Raw genomic sequence first — 19,500 nt, 5'->3', positions numbered from 1 at the left:
ATGAAAAGTGCTGTAATTGAGCGTAATAAAGAATATGTGTTTTTCTGAAGTTTTACTTACACATTTTAATCCCACATTAAACCTGTACACTGGTTCACTTGAATTCAACAAAACATCACCGGTGTAATCTTTCAAAACTGTGTACCTTGGGAAGAATTTCAAAAAATTATATTCGCTTATGCATGGTGAAAAACAGAACTGTATAGTTCTTGGCAACAAACGGCACAAAAACCGTGTTGCCGAAACGATAGATTTTCTCTTCGCGCGACTCTATATACCATAGACTCAGGTCTCTGCCTCCTCACAAGTTACCAAAAAGGCCTTTAGATAGCAGACGAAAGTTTTTGTAACGTCAAAAAGAAAAAAATTAATTGACAGGTCGAAAAGCGTATCTAGCAATGGGCGATCTTTGAACAAAAATCGATTCTCCTGCATCGATTAATCAAAATCAAAAAAATCGATTCATAAGAAAATCGAGCCTGAAAAATCGATTTAACAAAAAATCGATTTTTGTTCGGTATAAGCTTTTTACGACTTTTTTTGGCTATATTTATGGAGATTTTGTTTTGTTTGCGTTTTCTGGTTTATTAATCATGTTCATCGAGTTTTCGTACACATCTACTAACGATACGGCTTTTTTAGTTTATTGCCATCTTCTTTAACCGCGTGTACTCTCAGCGTTGTTTTTTCTACTAAAAGTTTTCATTGTTGCTCATCCCATAGACCATTTCACGAGACGTTTGGGAACTTGATTCATGAACGAAATTTTGACAGAAAGTTTGGAACCGCTGACATAATGCACGTGAAAGCATCAAGAACATCAGCAGGATCCGTGACACCTGTCAGTTCATGAAATGGTCTATTGTTTCGGATGCACTAAGAGCAATCCAAACCTGTATACAGTCAGGTTTTTTTTTACGCGGGGGATACGTACCTCGTAAAAAAACGCATAAAAACCGCGGTAATTCAAAAATCCGCGTAAAAAAACGCGCTCATTCAAAAATCCGCGTAAAAAAAACCTCGCTAATTTAAAAATCCGCGTAAAAAAACACGTTTTTTTTTAAAATCCGCGTAAAGTAGTCCAGCAAGAAGGGCTTTAGAAAAAACCCGAGACGCTCTAGAACCAGTATTTAAAATTGTCCTTTTTGACGGTCATTCCGGATCTTTCAGTGGGCGGAAGGTATTTTTTGGACTAAGTCTTTTACTAGATAAACACTTAAACGTTTCTGGTTCCAAACCCACGTTAATTCGGAAATTCACGAAAATTGTTTTGAATTAGCGCGGTGTCGCGTAAAAAAAACGCGTTAATTCAAAAATCCGCGTAAAAAACCCCGGTAATTCAAAAATCCGCGTAAAAAAACCGCGTTAACTCAAAAATTCGCGTAAAAAAAACCCTTGAAAAACCTGACTCTAATTGGGTTGTTTATTTATTCACGGATTTCCGTGATTTTTTAAAACTTTATATCATTTTCCTTCGGTTTTTAAATGAAAAATAAAAATTCGCTCTAAATCGTTACAATGACAGTTGGTAGATGGGCGAATCGTTGTAGCGGTTTCGAGCAGATTTCAAGAAGTTTTAAATCGTGATTTAAAAAGCGAAGGACAATGATAGAATTTTTTTTGAATCACGTTTTACTTGGAAAATTCAGATCATTCAGATGATATGGAAAACTGATATAGCTTAACAACCCAATTCATAAAAAAATCGGGATATCCGCAGAACAAACTCAAAAAAAAACAAAAATGGCGAGCGCGACACCATGCAGAACAGAATACAGCACGGCATATACACGACCATTCAATTCAACTTTTGCAATATTTGAGTTAACGATCACCCCGCTACTCATAGTTGAAAAATAAGCGCATATGCCTTTTCTACCTGAATCAAAAAATTGTTGCTTGATAGTAAACATCCACAACGATAGTAAACAACGTCCCTACGGAAGCCAATTTTCAAAAAGTGCACTTGCAGAGGTAGCAAATATGAAATAATGTTGGCTTAATGGTAAATTCAATATCCAATGCAATGCAAAATTTCAGCTAAATCGGAATTCAGGAGTATTTGGTCTAAATTTCACTTTCTCGACTTATGAAGAAAAGCACAGTTTGTAATAGTTTTTTTTTGTGCCAAATGTCTTATGCCTTGTTCACACTATAGCAGATATCACGTGATATCGCGTATCTTGAAATAAACATACATCTAGTTTTCACGGAAAATTTGGAGTATGGGATTTGAAATCAAGATGGGCGATATTACATCATGTGAACTGGTTATTAGAAATGTATAAAACGTCGAGGTCGGGTGTTATCCAAAAAATCGAAATTTTGCTAACTGTTCGTGAAGGCGAAATTTTGAACACTACTTTTAAATAAAACTGTCAAAGTCAATTTCCATTGCCACCCCAATGTACACCAATCAGATAGTAATGACTGTATACAATATATGTCAAACTTTCGAGACGGTCTTGTGGTCTGGTAATTTATATTCAGTTTGAGGTGCGGCTCACGAGCCGTTCATATAAACCGGTTCTTAGGAAAGAGCGAGTTAACGAACGGCTCACGAAAAAGGACCACGGTTCTTTGGGCGCACCAGAACTGTTTGGTTCGCGCGAACCCGAAGTTTACTGAGACAACACGAACTGTCAACGCTCGTGAATCATTGTGAACCATGAGTCGGTTCAGAGCCGCTCTTGCAAAAGAGCCGTTTCACCCACCCCTAATCCTTGATATATTTCACAACGCATGCGTATTAGCCAAATTTCATACGGGTTTGTCTATTGATGTCGCGTTTACAAAGGCAAAAAATGGTTACTGCGTTAAAAATACTGGAGGGACTTAATTTGTCTGCGGATTGTTCTTTTTCAACTCGACGACAAGGTTATCCAGCTTCCCTGACCTACAGAAAACGTCAAAATGGGCTGCGTGCACTATACGCCATTACCGTTCGTGAATAGCTGGATATGCTGGATATGGGGGTGGTGACATACTCATGAAAAATGTTGTCATGGACGTAGACAATTGGGTCCTAAAGCTATTCCGGTTTTTATATATCATTTGAAAAAGCCGCGTTTTCTGAGCAAAACGTGATTTTTAAAAAACGTTTATCGTTTTCCTTTGATTTTTAAATGAAGAATAAAAAACTGCTTGAAAGGTCTCAAATGACTTTTCGCCCATGTACGGTATATGAGAGAGCTGTCATTTAAGGCATTTCGAGCAGATTTTTATCCTTCATTTGTAAATCAAAGGAAAATGATAAACTTTTTTTAAAAATCACGTTTTGCTAAGAAATTTGCACTCTTTCAGCTGATATATAAAAATCAGAAAACCGTTTAAAACTTTAGGACCCCATTGTTTGAACCAACAAAAACATTTGAAATGCGTTTTTCCCGGTTTCGTGTCTATTGAATTTTAGCCCATTCTTCAACTATGGACATCCCGGTAAAAAATTGACACATTTTTCAGATCAGTGTCCGAATTCCGAGCACACACTTCTTCGGAGAGGAGAAAAAAAATTCGTATACTATCAAGAAAGAAATTTTCTTCTCTTCAAAGAAAAGTGTTCTCGGAATTCGGCCGCAGATTACGTTAGCAACAATAAATGCAATCACTATTGTTTTCAATCCGTTTTGCTCACATTTATTTTTCAGGCGGAAAAAAACGATCTTGCCATCAGAAGATCGCACGTGGAGAAATCGATTCAAAAAATCGATGAATCGACTAGAAAAGATCGATTTTGCAAAAATCGGATGGATCTTGCCCATTGCTAAGCGTATCAGCGAGAAAAGAAAAGTCAAAGTGAGAATCTCGATATCAAGCGGTCAGATAGCAGTATTTTTCTATTTTCCAGCTTTCAAACTTTAACTATGGCATCCAACACGGAAGATTTCTATCTGCGCTATTACGTCGGTCATAAGGGTAAATTCGGACACGAATTTCTCGAATTTGAGTTCCGGCCGGATGGCAAATTAAGATACGCAAACAATTCCAACTACAAAAACGATACCATGATTCGGAAAGAAGCGTACGTCCACCAGTCCGTCATGGAGGAGCTAAAACGAATCATTGTAGATTCGGAAATCATGCAGGAGGATGACTCGATGTGGCCACCACCGGATCGAGTAGGACGACAGGTAAGATAAACTTCACTTTTAGGTTATGATGTATCATCAGCGTCAATTTGCTTTCACTGTTTTAGGAGCTGGAGATTGTGATTGGAGATGAGCATATTTCTTTCACTACCTCAAAGACTGGATCTCTAGTAGATGTCAACCAATCTAAGGATCCGGAAGGATTACGTTGCTTTTATTACCTGGTGCAAGATTTAAAATGTCTCGTATTTTCACTGATCGGTCTGCACTTTAAAATCAAACCTATTTAGGAAGCAAGCTGTAATCACAACAATTTTCAACTCATTTCTGACTAACATATTGTAGATTTAATTTTGCTTTATAATACAAAACACGAAATACAAAAACATTTGAATTTCCAGTAAAGTTTCGTCTGCATTAATCGTATTAATCCCAATCTTCGTCGTTACTCTCACTGGCACTTGCGTCAGCTTTTGGGGGCGGGGGTGGAATCAACGCCGATAGACGGTCTATAACATTGCCTGGCTCTTGATTCTCTCGGGCTCCAGAAATACCTTTGCGTCGCATTTGCAGTTTATTGTGTAGATCGTCGATAAAATTTTGCGGACCCGTTTTGGAGGGTTTAGTCTATTAAACAAAAATTTATATTACAGGTTGCAAAACGATGTGTGAAAGTTTTGGCTAACCTACCGAATCTTTTTTACTATTGCTAGCCTCACTGGGTTTGAGATTAGCGTTTCCAACACCTCCGGCTTTTCGGATTGCTTCCATTAGATTGAAATGAGCATCCCCAGCTTGTGGAACTGGAGGCTTTCGGTCTTCTGCCTTCTTAACATCCTTCTGGGCCTGCTTCTTCTCTTCTGCAATACTTTCAACTGCGTATACATCTAGTGGAGGAGGTGGTGGTGGAGGCGGCGGTGGCGGAGGAGGTGGTAATTGTGCACTAGGTGTTGCAGAAGATAATTTAGCTTTCACAGGAACAATTACTGGAACTATATTCGGTGCTGTTAAGGTTTCTTCTGTTTGTCCGATATCTACCAAGTCTTTCAACTCTGGTAATTGATCAGCAATTGCAGCTAACTGCAGAGAAGGAGCAATCAATGTGTTATTTCCAGCGTACTGAATATTAGTAACGATGCCTGGCAGATCAGGCAAATCAACTGGAACATCTATTTTGGGTGCTTCATTGAGCTTCGGAGTGTAAAATATCTCCTGGCCTTTCTTTCGTGAACGGTTTCGTATAATTGGCGAAGAAGATGAAAGTATTCTTTCCTCGCGTATCTGACCGGCGGCTTTTCTACCGTCTCTCGACTTGTCTGCGATTCCCTTATAGCTAACCGCGAATTCTTTACTGTTAAACATCAGAATTGAATCAACATATTTTACGCCTTCGTCCAATCGAATTTTTTGGGGATTATCAAACGAAAAAATCCCATGTCGATCCGTTGGACTTTTCACATGGTAAAACTGTATTTTCTCTTGATAGGAGTGTGCTGGAACGTACGGTCTATCACGTAGTGTGTATTCGTTTTCCCTCATCCGTATCCCGTTTTGGCTGGTAAACGTTGGTAGCACGGTAACATTAAGATCCGCTCCTGGATAACGGCAGGGAGAATAAATAACAATTGCCTCTTTGGTGTCCTTCAACCGTTCTACGTCCGTGTTTACTTTTTCGATTCGAGCATTGATTCCTTCTAGCCGCTGCCGATTAGTTTCAATTCTTCGATTAACTTTATTGAAAACATCCTCAATGACTTCGTTTAGAAATTCGAACACATTGATCGTCTGAAGGATTGTTTCTTCGTGGCGTAAATCGGAATCGATTATTGGAATGTTGTAGCAAGGCATGATTCAGTGGTTTATTCGCTAATTTACAACTGGCGTATTTAACGAGTTAAATTTTAACATAGGAAAAAAATTAGCACTTGTTTATGTTTTGCTGAGAATAGTGATGGGAAACTTATCGATACTTATCGATAATATCGATAAATGCGGGACATCGATATTATCGTTAATTTTCTGACGCTCACGATAATTATCGATATTATAAGGGTGAGCAGTGCACAAGTCAGTGCAGCTGGTTACTGGAGGAGACCCAAAAGAAGGAGACCTCACCTACCCTACCCCAGGAGTTGCTTTTGCCGCTAGGTATTTGTTGGGTGCTGCTATTCGACAAGATTTAGCATTGTTGGGGGTGGTGTAAAGGTTCGCCCCGGGTGTCACTGAGTTTCTGACAAATAATGGTAACTAAAAAGGTATTTATAGTTTTTAGTTTCCTGAGAACAGATGAATTCGACAACTGAGTACTGGAGGAGTTTAAAAAATATCCAAACTTTTTGCACCATCTCATTAAAAGCAGTGATACGAAATTGTAATAAAATTCATTTTCTTTGGCTTGCTAACTCTTATAATATGATGGACATGCATAGCAGCAGTCTATTGGTATTTCTCTGGTAATTCTAGTTTAACTTGGAACTGTTTAAGTTTAAAGTATCTGTTACCCAACAAACAATTTTTAGTTCCACTAAAAATCCAATTCAACGAAATTGTTGCGCCAAAAAAAATATCCTGACTTATACAGGGGGTAGACAAAATAATTGAGATGAAAAAATTCTCTCGAATTTTAAATGACCCGAGCTTTACGAAAAATGAATCAATTTTGATAACCGGTTTCATTTCACTGGAAAACAGTATTATACTAGTGTTACTAGGGAACTTGGTGTGATCAACCTACACTGAAAATGTTTCGGATTTCAAGAGTGTGTGTCAAATTGTACATTTTCGCAACGCATAGAACGTTTTAGGCAACTAAATTTTCTACCTAATATAATTCATTTAAAGAAATCTGTGATCACCGATATTTTCTAAAAACATTTTTTGTTTTTAAAATTATATTTTTGTCGGAGTAGGATCTTAAACTCATTTTTTTATATTTTTGAAGGAAAGTTCAGATAATTTTTACTAAGATATATTGATTCATAAGAAAAAGGTTCAAATACAGTTAGGTTTTCTTACGCGGGGGATACATGCCTCGTGAAAAAACCATGTTAATTCAGAAATCCGCTTGATAAACCGTTTTAATTCAAAAAATCGCGTAAAAAACCACGATAATTTGAAAATCTGCATAAATAACCTTTTAGAGAAAATCCGCGTGAAAATAATCTGACCTTTTTAAATGTTAATCAAGATAAATTTTAAAACGCAAGTTTACAAAGTTGCTTGGTTTAATAAGACCTACACACCCACAATGTTCGATTGAATTCTGCTAGAGTGCTGCAAGCTCTAAGAAAATTAGTACCCAACAGTGAACCTAAGTGAAATAGAATGTCAGAAAAAAATCTACGCGTTGCAAAAATGTACACTTTGGCACACACTCCAGAAATCCGAAACATTTCCAGTGACCAAGTTCCCCAAGAAGGTGCGGCTGTGGCTGACAATCAGCGAGAAAGGGATGTCAAAGTTGCTCTTCTTTCGCTCCGGGCTGGCCGTGAACGGGGAAATTTATAGTACGAAGTGCCTGACAGAAGTTGCGTCGTTCATCAAGAAATACCATAGGCGCAAAGACAGGGTGTTCTGGCCAGATTTGACGTCGGCCAACTACTCGAAGCGATCGTTGGAGGAGATGGAGCGGCTGAATATCGATGTGGTACCGAAGTCGGCGAATCCGCCCAATGTCCCCCACCTGCTTCCCATCGAGAATTTTTGGGCAAACTTGAAGCGCAAGACCTATTCCAACAATTTTGTCGCGTAAACGGAGGAGGAATTAATAAAAAAAAAAAAAAAAACAGAAAGAAAGAGTTTAAAAACATGGCTACACGCATGTTTTCGTCCGCCATGACGAATGTTCCGGTTAACTGCCGGAAGGCCGCACGCAAGGACGTAATATTTTTTTGCGAGGAAGCTAACATGATAACCTTCCATGGGAAATTTATCCAACTCAATTATCTGTCCTATATTTTTTTCATCACCATCTGAAATAGTTTTTTTCATCACCATCTGAAAAAAATTTTTCTACCGCAAACGTTAGCTGTCAAATTATCGATACTTATCGATAAAAGCCCCGGAATTATCGATGTCCGTTTTGGGCGATATTTCCCATCACTGAGAATTGATCGATACTGGTCGATACTTAAGGCAAACGTATCGATATTCTCTCAAATTCAGTATCGATAATGAAAAACCGAACTATAGGGGCAAGACACATTAGGAATATCGCAAGTTTTTACAATATCAATTAACGTTTGAATCGAATATTACTATTAAAAGATTTGCCCAAAACTGAACGCGGTCTAATCCAAACACCGCGCTTGAATCAAAGGCCGCGCTGAGTTACCAGATGGATGCTGTTTTTATTTGCATCAACCTTCATTGTGAAAGAATCGGAAAAATCCTTGAAGAAATCACTGCTGGAGACAGTGGAGACTAAAAAGGATTACTAATCACCAGAGGAAAATCTCTTGGATCATATACTCACTTCGTGGTTTCTGTTTTAAGCATTATGATATCAATCTATATTACAGTAATCTGTAAAAATGGCACCCCTGACGCCGCCTTCAGTGTGCTGCCAGAATCGAAGTTTGTTTTGATTTTGGAAAGGGTTGCCAAGACAGGTAGATTTAATTTTGGCTGTTGCTTACAGTGTCCCGAGGAAAATAAAATGGATTCGGCAACCAAGAAGGGCATTTGGTTTCAGAGTTTCGGTTTATAGCGCGGCGAATAAGTTTCAGTGAAACTCACAATAGTTGGCACTCAAAAGTCCCTGTTCAACACATTCCAAAGTCAAGATTTACTCATTTACGACAGGTTGGTGTTTTTCCTGAATAATCGTCGAAATATTTTACCAAATCCGCATAATCATATGCAACTGTTAAAATCACTAATATTTTGACACCTTTTGAAGTTCAAAGCTTTAGGTCAGACTCAAATTGGTATAAAAAATGGTTCCAAAAAATATCTCGGGTTCAGGTTTCGGGCCAATTTCGGGAACGGGTCGGATCGGATTTAAGCGAAAACATGTTTCGGGTTTCAACTGAAAATAAAAATTCGGTCTCGGGTCGGATACGGATTTGAAAAATATCAAACCTGACCACACCCGATTCTGAACACAGAACTTTTAAATGGAAAGCGAGACATCGAAGCATCTGCAGTTATGGTGCATTATTTTAACGCAGATCGAGGTTTCTTGACAAAGTCTATTCAAATGACACGAATGACATCGTGTTTGTCTGTGGTGATTATAATCATGATGAGTAGAAAAAAGCAATTTTTCTTTATAATACTTCATTTGTTGTTCAATCTTTCTCCTAAAACATGACTGTAGCAATCAAACAAACCATAGTTCATTTTGAAACCTGAACCAAACTAACAGGTGACAACTAAAAATTAGGAATTTTTTTCTACAGCTGTCAAAAAAGGTGGAAGAAATCGAAGAAAAACTGATTTATTTCTCATGAAGATATATTCATTGTGAACTAACAAAAAATATTGAACATTTGAGAAAGGTCTGTTACCGGCCTCTCGACCATGTTTTCTTTTGATGCCGAAACAGCATTGTACGGCCTTCAAGTCCGCTTTCCGAATGCATCTCTTGATTTTACCCATCAACTGTTCGTAATTCGTTGATTTCCAGTTATTTCTCAAACTAAACTCAAAATCCCAAGGAAATCTTCGATTGGACGACACTGGGGTGGATTTGTTGGGTTGCGTATTTGGGGTATAAATGGAGTCGAATGATTGCTTAGAAATGTTTGTGTTTTTGACGTACTGTGATGATATTTTTTCTGGCCAAATCATACACACAATTCATCTGTATGGTGTTTTGAAAAAGATGGAATCAATGTTGTTCAAACATTCGTTTTGGTATATATTTTAATTGATAGCCAAACCACTAGGCTTGAACCATGATTTGACAAAAAGGGAAAAGTCTTTTTCTGTCCACTACGCAGGTTGGTCTTTAGCTTCCTTCCTGGCGGATTATAGTTGAGGTTTGCAGGAAACCATACACAATAGAAACCGGAAGATTTTCGCTTTCAAAATGGTTTTCCATCACCTCTTGTCGATATTGTTTTGCAGTTCATACCGAACCGTACAATGCACTTGCGGAGTGCTCCTTGTTTGGACACCATTTTGAACCGAACTGAGCATGCATAAACAAAACAAAAAAAATGACATAAAGAGGAAAGATAGAGCTTTCATATACATATTGTCATTTCGCTCTAAGCGTGTTTGTTGTAGAGTAAAAGAGCCCTCGAAAAATTCCAGATTTTTAGTTGTCGCCCGATACCACAACATGATCTACCACTACTCTCTCCACTATACGAGAACATTCCAAGCCAGGGGGTACAATCGATATGAAAAATATCACCAAGGGGTACGCGGACAAAAAAAGGTTGAAAACCGCTGCTTTGGAGGGTTGGAGACGAAGCATAACTATGCAACAGCGAATAACTTTTTCGTGTTTGTTGATATATCCTCACAATTGAATACCGCAAATTCAGGTGTTTTAAGTTGGAAATTGTTTCTTGAATTAATGAATACTGGTAGCAAGGTATGTAGCATTGTTATATTTATAATTTAAATTCATCCAAATGATATATTATGAGATGCGACAATTTTTATGCCCTAGTTGTTTATAAACAAACCTACTCGCTGGCAACTTTTAATTTCCCAATATGGCTGATTCTGCTTTTGACATATCGTTACACCATATCTTTATACATCATGATTATAATCAGCCACGCATCGTGTGGATGACTGGTGCTGGCCCTGCTTCTGTTCGATTGCCTGTTGCTAGTACGACGCTGATGGACGGCATGGATTATTTTAATCTAAGACAGCAAAACTATCAGCGAAACCATAACGATCGTACCCTGGATTTAGTTTTTTGTTCCCTTGACCATCAGCTTACTGTTGATAACTGTATTACACCGCTACTCCCTGTCGACCGCCACCACCCACCCCTAACTTTCTCACTACCTACCGTCCGTTCTCATAGTACTGTCCCGGTATGTGCAGATAATTGAAGCAGATTGAACTACCGAAAAATTGACTTCGTCGCATTGATCGATTATTTGATGAGCTTCGACTGGAATTCAATCTACGTTTGCACTGATGTCGACGATATGACAGCACGCTTTTGCGATATAATTGGTCAGTGGTTGAATGCAAATGTACCGCTAGCGAAGCGTCCCAACATCCCTGCTTGGAGCACGCGTCGATTGCATGAATTAAAACGGCTTCGAAACAATGCCCAGCGTAATTTTCGCCGTTTGAAAACGCAGGTAGCAAAACATAATTTCAAAAGCACCAGCGACGAATACCGCCGTCTTAACAGAGAATTATACAAATCGTACGTCTCACATGTACAGACAGACCTTAGGAGAAACCCCAAAGGATTTTGGAATTTTGTCAACTCCAAACGAAAATGTTCATCGGTGCCTGTAAATGTTCGCTTGGATGACTTAGACGCGACTGCAGAATCGGAATCGTGTGAGCTTTTTGCAACTTTTTTCGCATCAGTGTTCGCTGATAGAGTTGCCTCCGATTTTTTTTTATTCTCGCTTATTTTCCGTCGGTCTAGTTCCGCCACTGTTGTGGCCAATCACTGACGCCCAGGGAGGCGACTCCACACCCAGGACCCTAACTCACGACCCATTTATTAACGGACCGGCGCCAACGGCTTTACTTCCTCATGCGATGGAAGGGGTGATCCCAGAGATTTTTCGCCTCAGAAAATCTCCCGGTGTCGGCTAGAATTGAATCTAGACCAGTTGGGTTGGTTGTGAGTGGATCACGCCACCTCACAACCATCGACTCCTATGTCGGCGGTGGGATTCGAACCCAGGTGTCGAGCGTGGTTGGCGGAGACGCTACCAACCACACTAGGCCCCCGCTCATGAGTTGCCTCCGATGCCGAGGCGGATATTGCGGCGGCTGATGTTCCGGCCGATTTGATTGATTTGACAACATTTGAAATTACCACCGATTTGATAATGGATGCCGCAAAGAAACTTAAGCGATCTTATACTCCGGGGCCCGATGGCATCCCGGCTATAGTTATAAGCCGTTGTGCTAATGCGCTAGTAAACCCACTTCGCTGCATTTTCAACAAGTCGTTCGAGCAACGGAAATTCCCCGAGATATGGAAACAATCTTTTATGTTCCCAGTTCTAAAATCTGGTGATCGTCAAAATGTCAGAAATTATCGAGGCATAACTAGTCTCTCAGCTGGTTCTAAGTTGTTCGAGATTATTGTTAGTAACGTAATGCTCCATTCCACTAAGAATTACATCTCTACCGCGCAACATGGTTTCATGCCGAACCGCTCAGTTCATAGTAACTTACTGGAATTTGCTTCGATGTGCATTGCACATATCGAACAAAAAGCGCAAGTTGATGTCTTCTACACTGATTTGAAGGCAGCTTTCGATCGTATTGACCATAACATACTTTTGCGTAAAATGTCACGGCTTGGAGCTTCGCGTTCACTTGTGGAATGGTTAAGTTCGTATTTATGTGGAAGGATACTGCGTGTGAAACTTCGTTCTTGTGTCTCGTCGCAATTCACTAATAAATCGGAAGTTCCGCAAGGTAGCAATTTGGGGCCTCTGCTTTTCGCTATATTCTTCAATGATGCAATGCTACGGTTAGGTGTTGGCTGTAGGTTGGTATATGCGGATGATCTAAAGCTATATCTGGTAGGTTGTACAATCGACGATTGTCGTCGTTTGCAACATTTGCTGAGTATATTCGTCGAGTGGTGCCATAAGAACTGGCTGATAATTAGTATTGGAAAATGTGAGGTAATGACATTCCACCGCATTTTAAATCCGATCATATTCGAATACCGCATTGATTTACTTGAGCTGAGAAGAGTTGACCGTGTTTGCGACCTTGGCATCTTAATTTCAAAAGCGAGTCGACAGCTGGGATTCATTGCAAAAATTGGCCGTGACTTCAAAGACCCTCACTGCTTCAAAGCCTTATACTGCTCTCTAGTACGACCACTTCTTGAAAATTGTAGCTCGATCTGGTACCCTCATCAGTTAACTTGGTGTCTACGGATCGAACGTGTTCGGATGAAATTTGTCCGACTGGCATTACGTGACCTTTCCTGGCGTGATCCGGAAAATCTTCCTCCGTATCCTGACCGCTGTCGATTACTTGGCCTCGACACGCTCGAACGTCGACGCAAAATCCAGCAAGCTGCATCTGTTGCCAAAATATTGAATGGCGAAATAGGATCGCCAACGCTCTTGTTCCAGCTAAACTTCCGTGCTTCTCAACGTTTGTTACGTTCAACTGGCCTTCTACAAACCGCATTCCATCGGACGTCGTTTGGATTTAACGAGCCTATAACCGCGGCAATCAGGACCTTCTCAAGCGTAGAAGATTTGTTTGAGTTTGGCGAACCACCCCGCAAGTTTGTGAATAAGTTGAAAAATTCGAATATTTTGTAAACTTGACACTATTTTTTTTTATTTATTAAGACTGCATACTGTCAGATACATTATTGAATAAAATTAAAATTAAAGCCATACATGCTTGGAGAGGGCACAAATAATAAACAGAAACACATTAAAAAAGTTACCCGCCTTATGTTCACAGAAAAAAAAAGAAAACTCCCAGTTTCTTCATAAAACGACAATACACAGAAATATGGATATTTAACTATTTTTGGATAAAATATTCCTCGTTTCGGCAGAGCAAACATACGGATTCTTCAAACTAAAGTCACGGTGTCTAAAAGCAATGGCTAATTTAATATAAATTTATACAAATAAGAATATTGTAGTTCATAATTGATATAAGTATCTTTGTTTGATAACTTATAAAGTTTATAGGGAAAGCAACGCATACAATTTGCGTGAAGTCATACAATCGAACGTGGTATATATAGAATAAAATGCTTGAAAACAGAATAATAGACGACCGTTAATTTATACAAATTTAATGTCGTTGATCAGCAAGATAGATCTCTCACTATACGACTAACTCTAAGCACAGTACATACAAAAATAGTTAGATCACTGCTGTATAAATATTACGAAAAAATGGCTAGTGCTAATAAATATGTTTAATATTTCTTCTTTTTTTAATTCAGCCATTAATGTTAGTCTTCGAATATTCCATATTCGCGCTTTCGGTAAAAAATTTTTGATTTCACTGTGTGCAACTGTGCAGACTGAAACAACCCGTGCCAACGGAAACTAAATCCTAACTACTTATCCTCTAAGCTGAGCCGCAATACCTCGGCTAGCATCTCCTCCTCACGCTTGCGTTCCTCTTCGCGCCGTTTTTCCTCCTCCTGGCTGAGCTTGATCGCCAGCTCGAGATTTGGATCCAGATAGTCGGGAATGCTGTCCACTTCATCGTTTCCGAGCATTCCACCAGGAGCGGCGGCGGTACCGTTGACGGCCTGCTGCTCATGTTCCGCAGAAGTAGCTGCACTTCCACTTTGAAATCCAGTGATCAGTGATTCTTGCAAAGCTCTGTGGATACAACATATAAAAGCGTTTTGGTTCGACTAGCGATAGTGTTCGAGTGACGGATGGGTGATGGATTGCTATGCTCTAGATAAGTATTGACAGGAGTTCTAAGGGTTGTTAGGAAACGGGTTCTGCGTGGTGCTTGATTGTTCGTTAGTGAAAATGAAGATTGGAACGCTCTAATCATGACTCTTATTTAACGTGGCTTTACACAGTAAACATTTGGACAAAGTTGTATTGTGTAAATGATTGATAACGTAATTTCATAATCCTGAGTTCCAATGTCAACCTTAATCTTGTAACGTCTGCGTTACATGATAAATTGAAATCTGCTTTTGCTCATATTCAACAATGCTTAATGAGGTATACACGTCTGTAAGCACCCCTCGTCCGTTTTTACTTTATTAAAAAACAATGTTATAAAAATATAAATAATTTTGTTAATTAGACAATCAGCTGTTAGTGTATAGGACAATTTTGGATTTAGTGCCACAATCCTATTGACACTAAAAGTCTCTCCCGATCCGAAATTCTGTTGTAAGACGATTGTCTTGTTAGGCCAGGAGCATACATTGGAACTGGGATCGTTTGATAGAAGTTTCATGGCTTTGCTAAAACTACGATTTTTAAATACTCATGTGCACATTCAGTTTTAGGTTTGATGCATATCATAACAGATCATGTCACTAGATTGCCAAAGGACAAATTTAAATCAATAGTTTTTAGTTACGCAACAAATAGAAAACAATTATTTACACGTGAGATGTTATTGTTTCTCATAAAGCGCTCACATATATTTCGCTAAAAACAGTTAACTTTTGTTGAACAACTTTTTAAGAGGGCTTTTCGCCAGTGAATTGGGCAAAGCGGGTGCAAGATTTTTACGAGCATCTATAGGTTTGGTAGAGCTGTCAACAAGCGGTGTTCAATAGTTATGCGTTGAGCCATTATTGAAGAAGCATTAGCCAAGTGCCGAATAACAGAATATTTCAAAAATAGAAAAAAAAAAACGGGCAAAAAGAATATGAAACGTAAGTTTTGTTCCGCTGTGGTAACAGTTGTGAAGATATTCTGTTGGTTATTGAATCAATCGCACCATAACACACTCACCTTTGCAACTGTTCTTCCTCGTAAAAGTTTGGCGTTAGTGGACGCTGTGCTCTGAGTGCCTCCCAAATGTCAACTTCGTCGTTCTCGCTACCAGATTCAATCAAACTCTGCTGGATGGCAAACTGCATCAATTCATCCTCGTCCTCAAAGGTAACCTGCCGCCTGAACTCGCTACCCCGTCGAACATATTCGGCAGGAACATCGAAACAGCAGTCGTCAATAATGCATGTCGTTCGATCGTCCGATTCCTTGAGGTGGCTAACGTTGGTCACGGCTGTATCAATCGCGAACACATTTCCGAATGTAACCACCGCGTTAAGCACGTGGAAGAGTGGAATCTCTGCAAAAATCGACAGATATCAGCATTCCGCTTAGGAATTTATTTAAAAAAAACTACCTATTCTGACCGGAAACCCTGATGGAAGTTGCATCGTGATAAAGTCTTTCAATTTGGACACGTGTGGACTAGCCATAGTAGACATGAGATCTAGAATTGGTAAAACCTGTTCCTGTAGTTTAATTGGAAATTCTTCGCTAAGCCACAGATTGGCCTTGAAGCGTTGCACTTTGGCAGTAACTCTCTTTGGTTTTCCAACGTCTCTTCCTTGAAGATCAATGTCAGAAAAATATTCTTCTGCACTAGGAGCGCCGGCAGGAAAATCCGTTGTTGAATTTGACGAGGTAGCACCTTCTAATGGACTGCTATCATCCGTTTGACCCAGCAGTGGTGAGGAACTAGTATCTTTAAGTGCACTTTGCGTGTTATTAGTCGCATTCGAACCACCATGATCGTAATCTTCCTCTGCCATTCCTAGGAAATGCTGCAGCGGAGTTCGTGAGCTGCGAATTCTGGCCTGTTCCTCACTCAAGTGCTCGTTACGTGTACGGGTAATAAATTCTACGTTACTAGCACCATATACTTTGCACTCGTAACCGTTTACGTTTTCTACCTTTTCGCTACGCCATCCCCAGAAGCCGGACTTGTTGCGTTCAAAACTGATCTTGTCCATGTCGATATGGTTACAAATGACCGGCGCTTGAAGTCGTAATGAAACGGACTCTTTCGACGGCGCAATGCCAACAATTTCTTCTGCCTCTATATTTCGCATGTGTTCCACTGATACTTCGCCAGTATCGTGATCAATTTCGATCATGGTCGCCGTCTCAGCTTGTCCCTTGAAAATGTAGCTCCGATTACCTCGTTGCCAGCTGTTGTTGTCGAACCCTAGTAAGGTGGTGTCAATTCGCACATTCGAACCTCTTTTGAAGACTTTGTACGTGTCACTAGGGCAAACGCGCGACATCAACGGAACCCAGCTGGTGAATTCCCATTTCATCTCGACATAGAAATCAGGTGTGTCCTGCAAGTGTTGCAGCAGTTGTGGAACATGGGAAACCCGTTTGATGTGACGTTGCAGGTCTCGTACCTCTAGGATTGCAGTAAGAATGCTAGCGTCGCCAGAGCAGACTGCCTCTTGAACCACTACGAAAGGTGAAAATGAACCATTATAAAATGCTCAATGACGGAAAACATGAGTATGAAAAACGCCTCATTTATCGATTTTGTCATTGAGGACGCACATCACTGCAGCTTCAATATCATCAAAAATGAATTTTATTTTGTTTTTTAGCCAGTGAATTAATTTTTTATCCAAAATTATTTAAAATATGAATTTAAAATATTAATTGGATTAAAAATCAAGATTTAATTGTATGTTTTAGTACAATATGTTAAAGCAATAAAGCACTAAACAATGAACTTTAATAATCATTTATTAATTTTAAAAAAATGTTGCACATTGAATGTTAAAATTTAATTTTCTAAAAAGCTGTAATTTTTTATAGATTTTTCCTGGCATAATATATTACAATAATCAACGTAAACTCGTTATTTCTTTGTTGAAACTATAGTGTTTATACTAGTTAAGTTTTAACTATTTGTTCATAGTGTGAAACTTCGTATCATTATTCATCTGTAAACGAATCAGCTATCCGTGTAAGAGTAAAAAAAGAGTGTACCGTATAAATATTGAACAGTTTTCTCTCTATCATTATAGCAACCGTTCCTGTTAAGCATGTAACCCTCAACAGTATTTGGCAAAGTTGTCATACCGACAAACGATCCGTCATTTATAATTGTCACCGTCAAATGGTGCTACTTACAACAATCGCACAGTATGCTTCTTCTTCATTTGTTGATGTTCATATACTTAAATATTCAAACTTCATAAAACCTAGTCATATGTCATGTGATCTTTAACCGTAATAATTTATTAAGCAAACTTCACCATCTTACGGTACAGCAAGAAACTAATGAGTGATAGTTAGGATCCTTATGATAAGTTGACCTTGCGCAGTAGTCAAGTACCTTTGGTAGTAGTATCCCCTAAAGCACTTCGAAACAGAATCATCCGATATTCAACACCAAACTTACCCGACCATCCATCGCATTCGAAATTGGCATCACATCTGGCCGCTAGAAGTAATTTTACGCATTCCAAGTGACAAAGCTTGACCGCTAGCATAAGCGGCGTTCGACCTCGCGGGTCCAGCTGTTCTAAGTTGTACTGCGAAATGTACGTAAAAAGCAATCAAATAATTAGTATCCAGCTCACGCATATCCTTCCCTTGGGACGCAGAATGCCCAAGACTATTTTCCGAGATTGGAAATGTTATCAGTTTCCATAAAAACAGGCAAAACGAAACGACTATTCCGCATTTGTCTAATCAACGATAATCGAATTATATTTCAAACAAACTAATTGAATTAATAAATTTTCAACAGCTGCAGTAAATCCGAGCTCAAGCTCTGGTCTGCTCCCAAAAAAGCCCGTTAATCAAGCAAAACCTACCTCACTCGATTCAATCGCTTGCTGCAGCTCACGAAAATCGTTGTTCCAGACAAACCAATGGATCGGATACTTTTCTTTAATCTTATCAATCGTTATCATCTTCCAGACGAACAAACCCGTAGTGAGCTATTCACTTGCCTCCTGAATAATGAACGTAGCGTACAGAATATTTTAATGCACTAGCTAGAAACACCGTCTGTGAATGGCTGGCAAAATGATTCACTCTTTAGAAAACAACAATTTTTCACTAGCACCACAACCAAATGTAAGCTCGGATGTGTAAAACGATTGAAAAAATAAATACCAGGAAGGTGTTAATTGAACCGATTACAAAGTATACTGGTTTTTCTCCTATCAATTTGCAGGACGAAACACTTTTGCACAAAAAGATAACGCTTTGGAAAAAGGAGAAAAACAAGCAGAGAATGAAAATGACAGTAAATGGTGCAAGCAAGGTTGCCAGGCCAGCTGTTTTAGAAACTAATTTAGTCATTGAAGTCAGGGGCCTATAAACGTCAACATTTTGCCTACCAATCATTAATTCATCACGGCGATAATATTTCATTTCAAATGCTTACAAAACTTATCTTATTCATTGAAAGTGCACATTGTACTGAAAACAAATGTTGAGCTCTTGCCTTTTTCCATTTGAAACGACATTTACTCGAGAATAAGGCTACCGCAAAATGGGACGTTTACTCTATTACACTTGCTTTAGGGCAAACCAACCAAAAAGTGGGTACCAGAATCAATGAGTGGTAGATGGAAAATGTATGGAGTTTGACAGCCACAAGAGCCCCTTGATTGAAGTAGAGGATAGGGGCTAGACTTCTTCTTCTTCTCTAATTGTGGACACAATAATGTACCACTCAATGGAACGGCAATCTTTTTATGCGGGGGTTTCGTCTCAAATTTTTATGAAAACGCGTAAAATATGACATTGAGTTGAAAAGATTACTAAGA

At 39.1% G+C, this 19,500-nt stretch overlaps 3 protein-coding genes across 4 annotated transcripts; 1 reads left to right on the top strand and 2 right to left on the bottom strand.

The window, feature by feature from the left end:
- Positions 1 to 3,747: 3,747 nt before the first annotated feature.
- Positions 3,748 to 4,493, top strand: LOC129722633 (protein mago nashi). Its single transcript, XM_055676234.1, has 2 exons — positions 3,748 to 4,130; positions 4,196 to 4,493. Exons 1-2 carry the CDS (start codon positions 3,864 to 3,866, stop codon positions 4,376 to 4,378), a joined length of 450 nt encoding a protein of 149 aa, XP_055532209.1. The 5' UTR covers positions 3,748 to 3,863; the 3' UTR covers positions 4,379 to 4,493.
- LOC129722631 (WASH complex subunit 1) lies at positions 4,314 to 6,043 on the bottom strand. Its single transcript, XM_055676232.1, has 2 exons — positions 4,779 to 6,043; positions 4,314 to 4,715 (listed from the first exon to the last, which is right to left on the bottom strand). Exons 1-2 carry the CDS (start codon positions 5,934 to 5,936, stop codon positions 4,515 to 4,517), a joined length of 1,359 nt encoding a protein of 452 aa, XP_055532207.1. The 5' UTR covers positions 5,937 to 6,043; the 3' UTR covers positions 4,314 to 4,514.
- Positions 6,044 to 13,843: 7,800 nt separating this feature from the next.
- LOC129724179 (ankyrin repeat domain-containing protein 13B) lies at positions 13,844 to 18,955 on the bottom strand. 2 transcript variants are annotated; one of them, XM_055678862.1, is made up of 5 exons: positions 18,538 to 18,954; positions 18,120 to 18,252; positions 16,083 to 17,168; positions 15,686 to 16,025; positions 13,844 to 14,578 (listed from the first exon to the last, which is right to left on the bottom strand). In XM_055678862.1, exons 1-5 carry the CDS (start codon positions 18,634 to 18,636, stop codon positions 14,308 to 14,310), a joined length of 1,929 nt encoding a protein of 642 aa, XP_055534837.1. In that variant the 5' UTR covers positions 18,637 to 18,954; the 3' UTR covers positions 13,844 to 14,307. The 2 variants fall into 2 exon arrangements, with proteins under 2 accessions (XP_055534837.1, XP_055534838.1); XM_055678863.1 differs by having other exon boundaries at positions 14,440 to 15,483; positions 18,538 to 18,955.
- Between the last annotated feature and the right edge of the window lie 545 nt (positions 18,956 to 19,500).

This window comes from Wyeomyia smithii, chromosome 2, assembly GCF_029784165.1.
Source record: "Wyeomyia smithii strain HCP4-BCI-WySm-NY-G18 chromosome 2, ASM2978416v1, whole genome shotgun sequence".
NCBI lineage: Eukaryota > Metazoa > Arthropoda > Insecta > Diptera > Culicidae > Wyeomyia > Wyeomyia smithii.
Note: the sequence above shows the minus strand (reverse complement) of the source record. Positions and strands in the feature narration are given on the sequence as shown.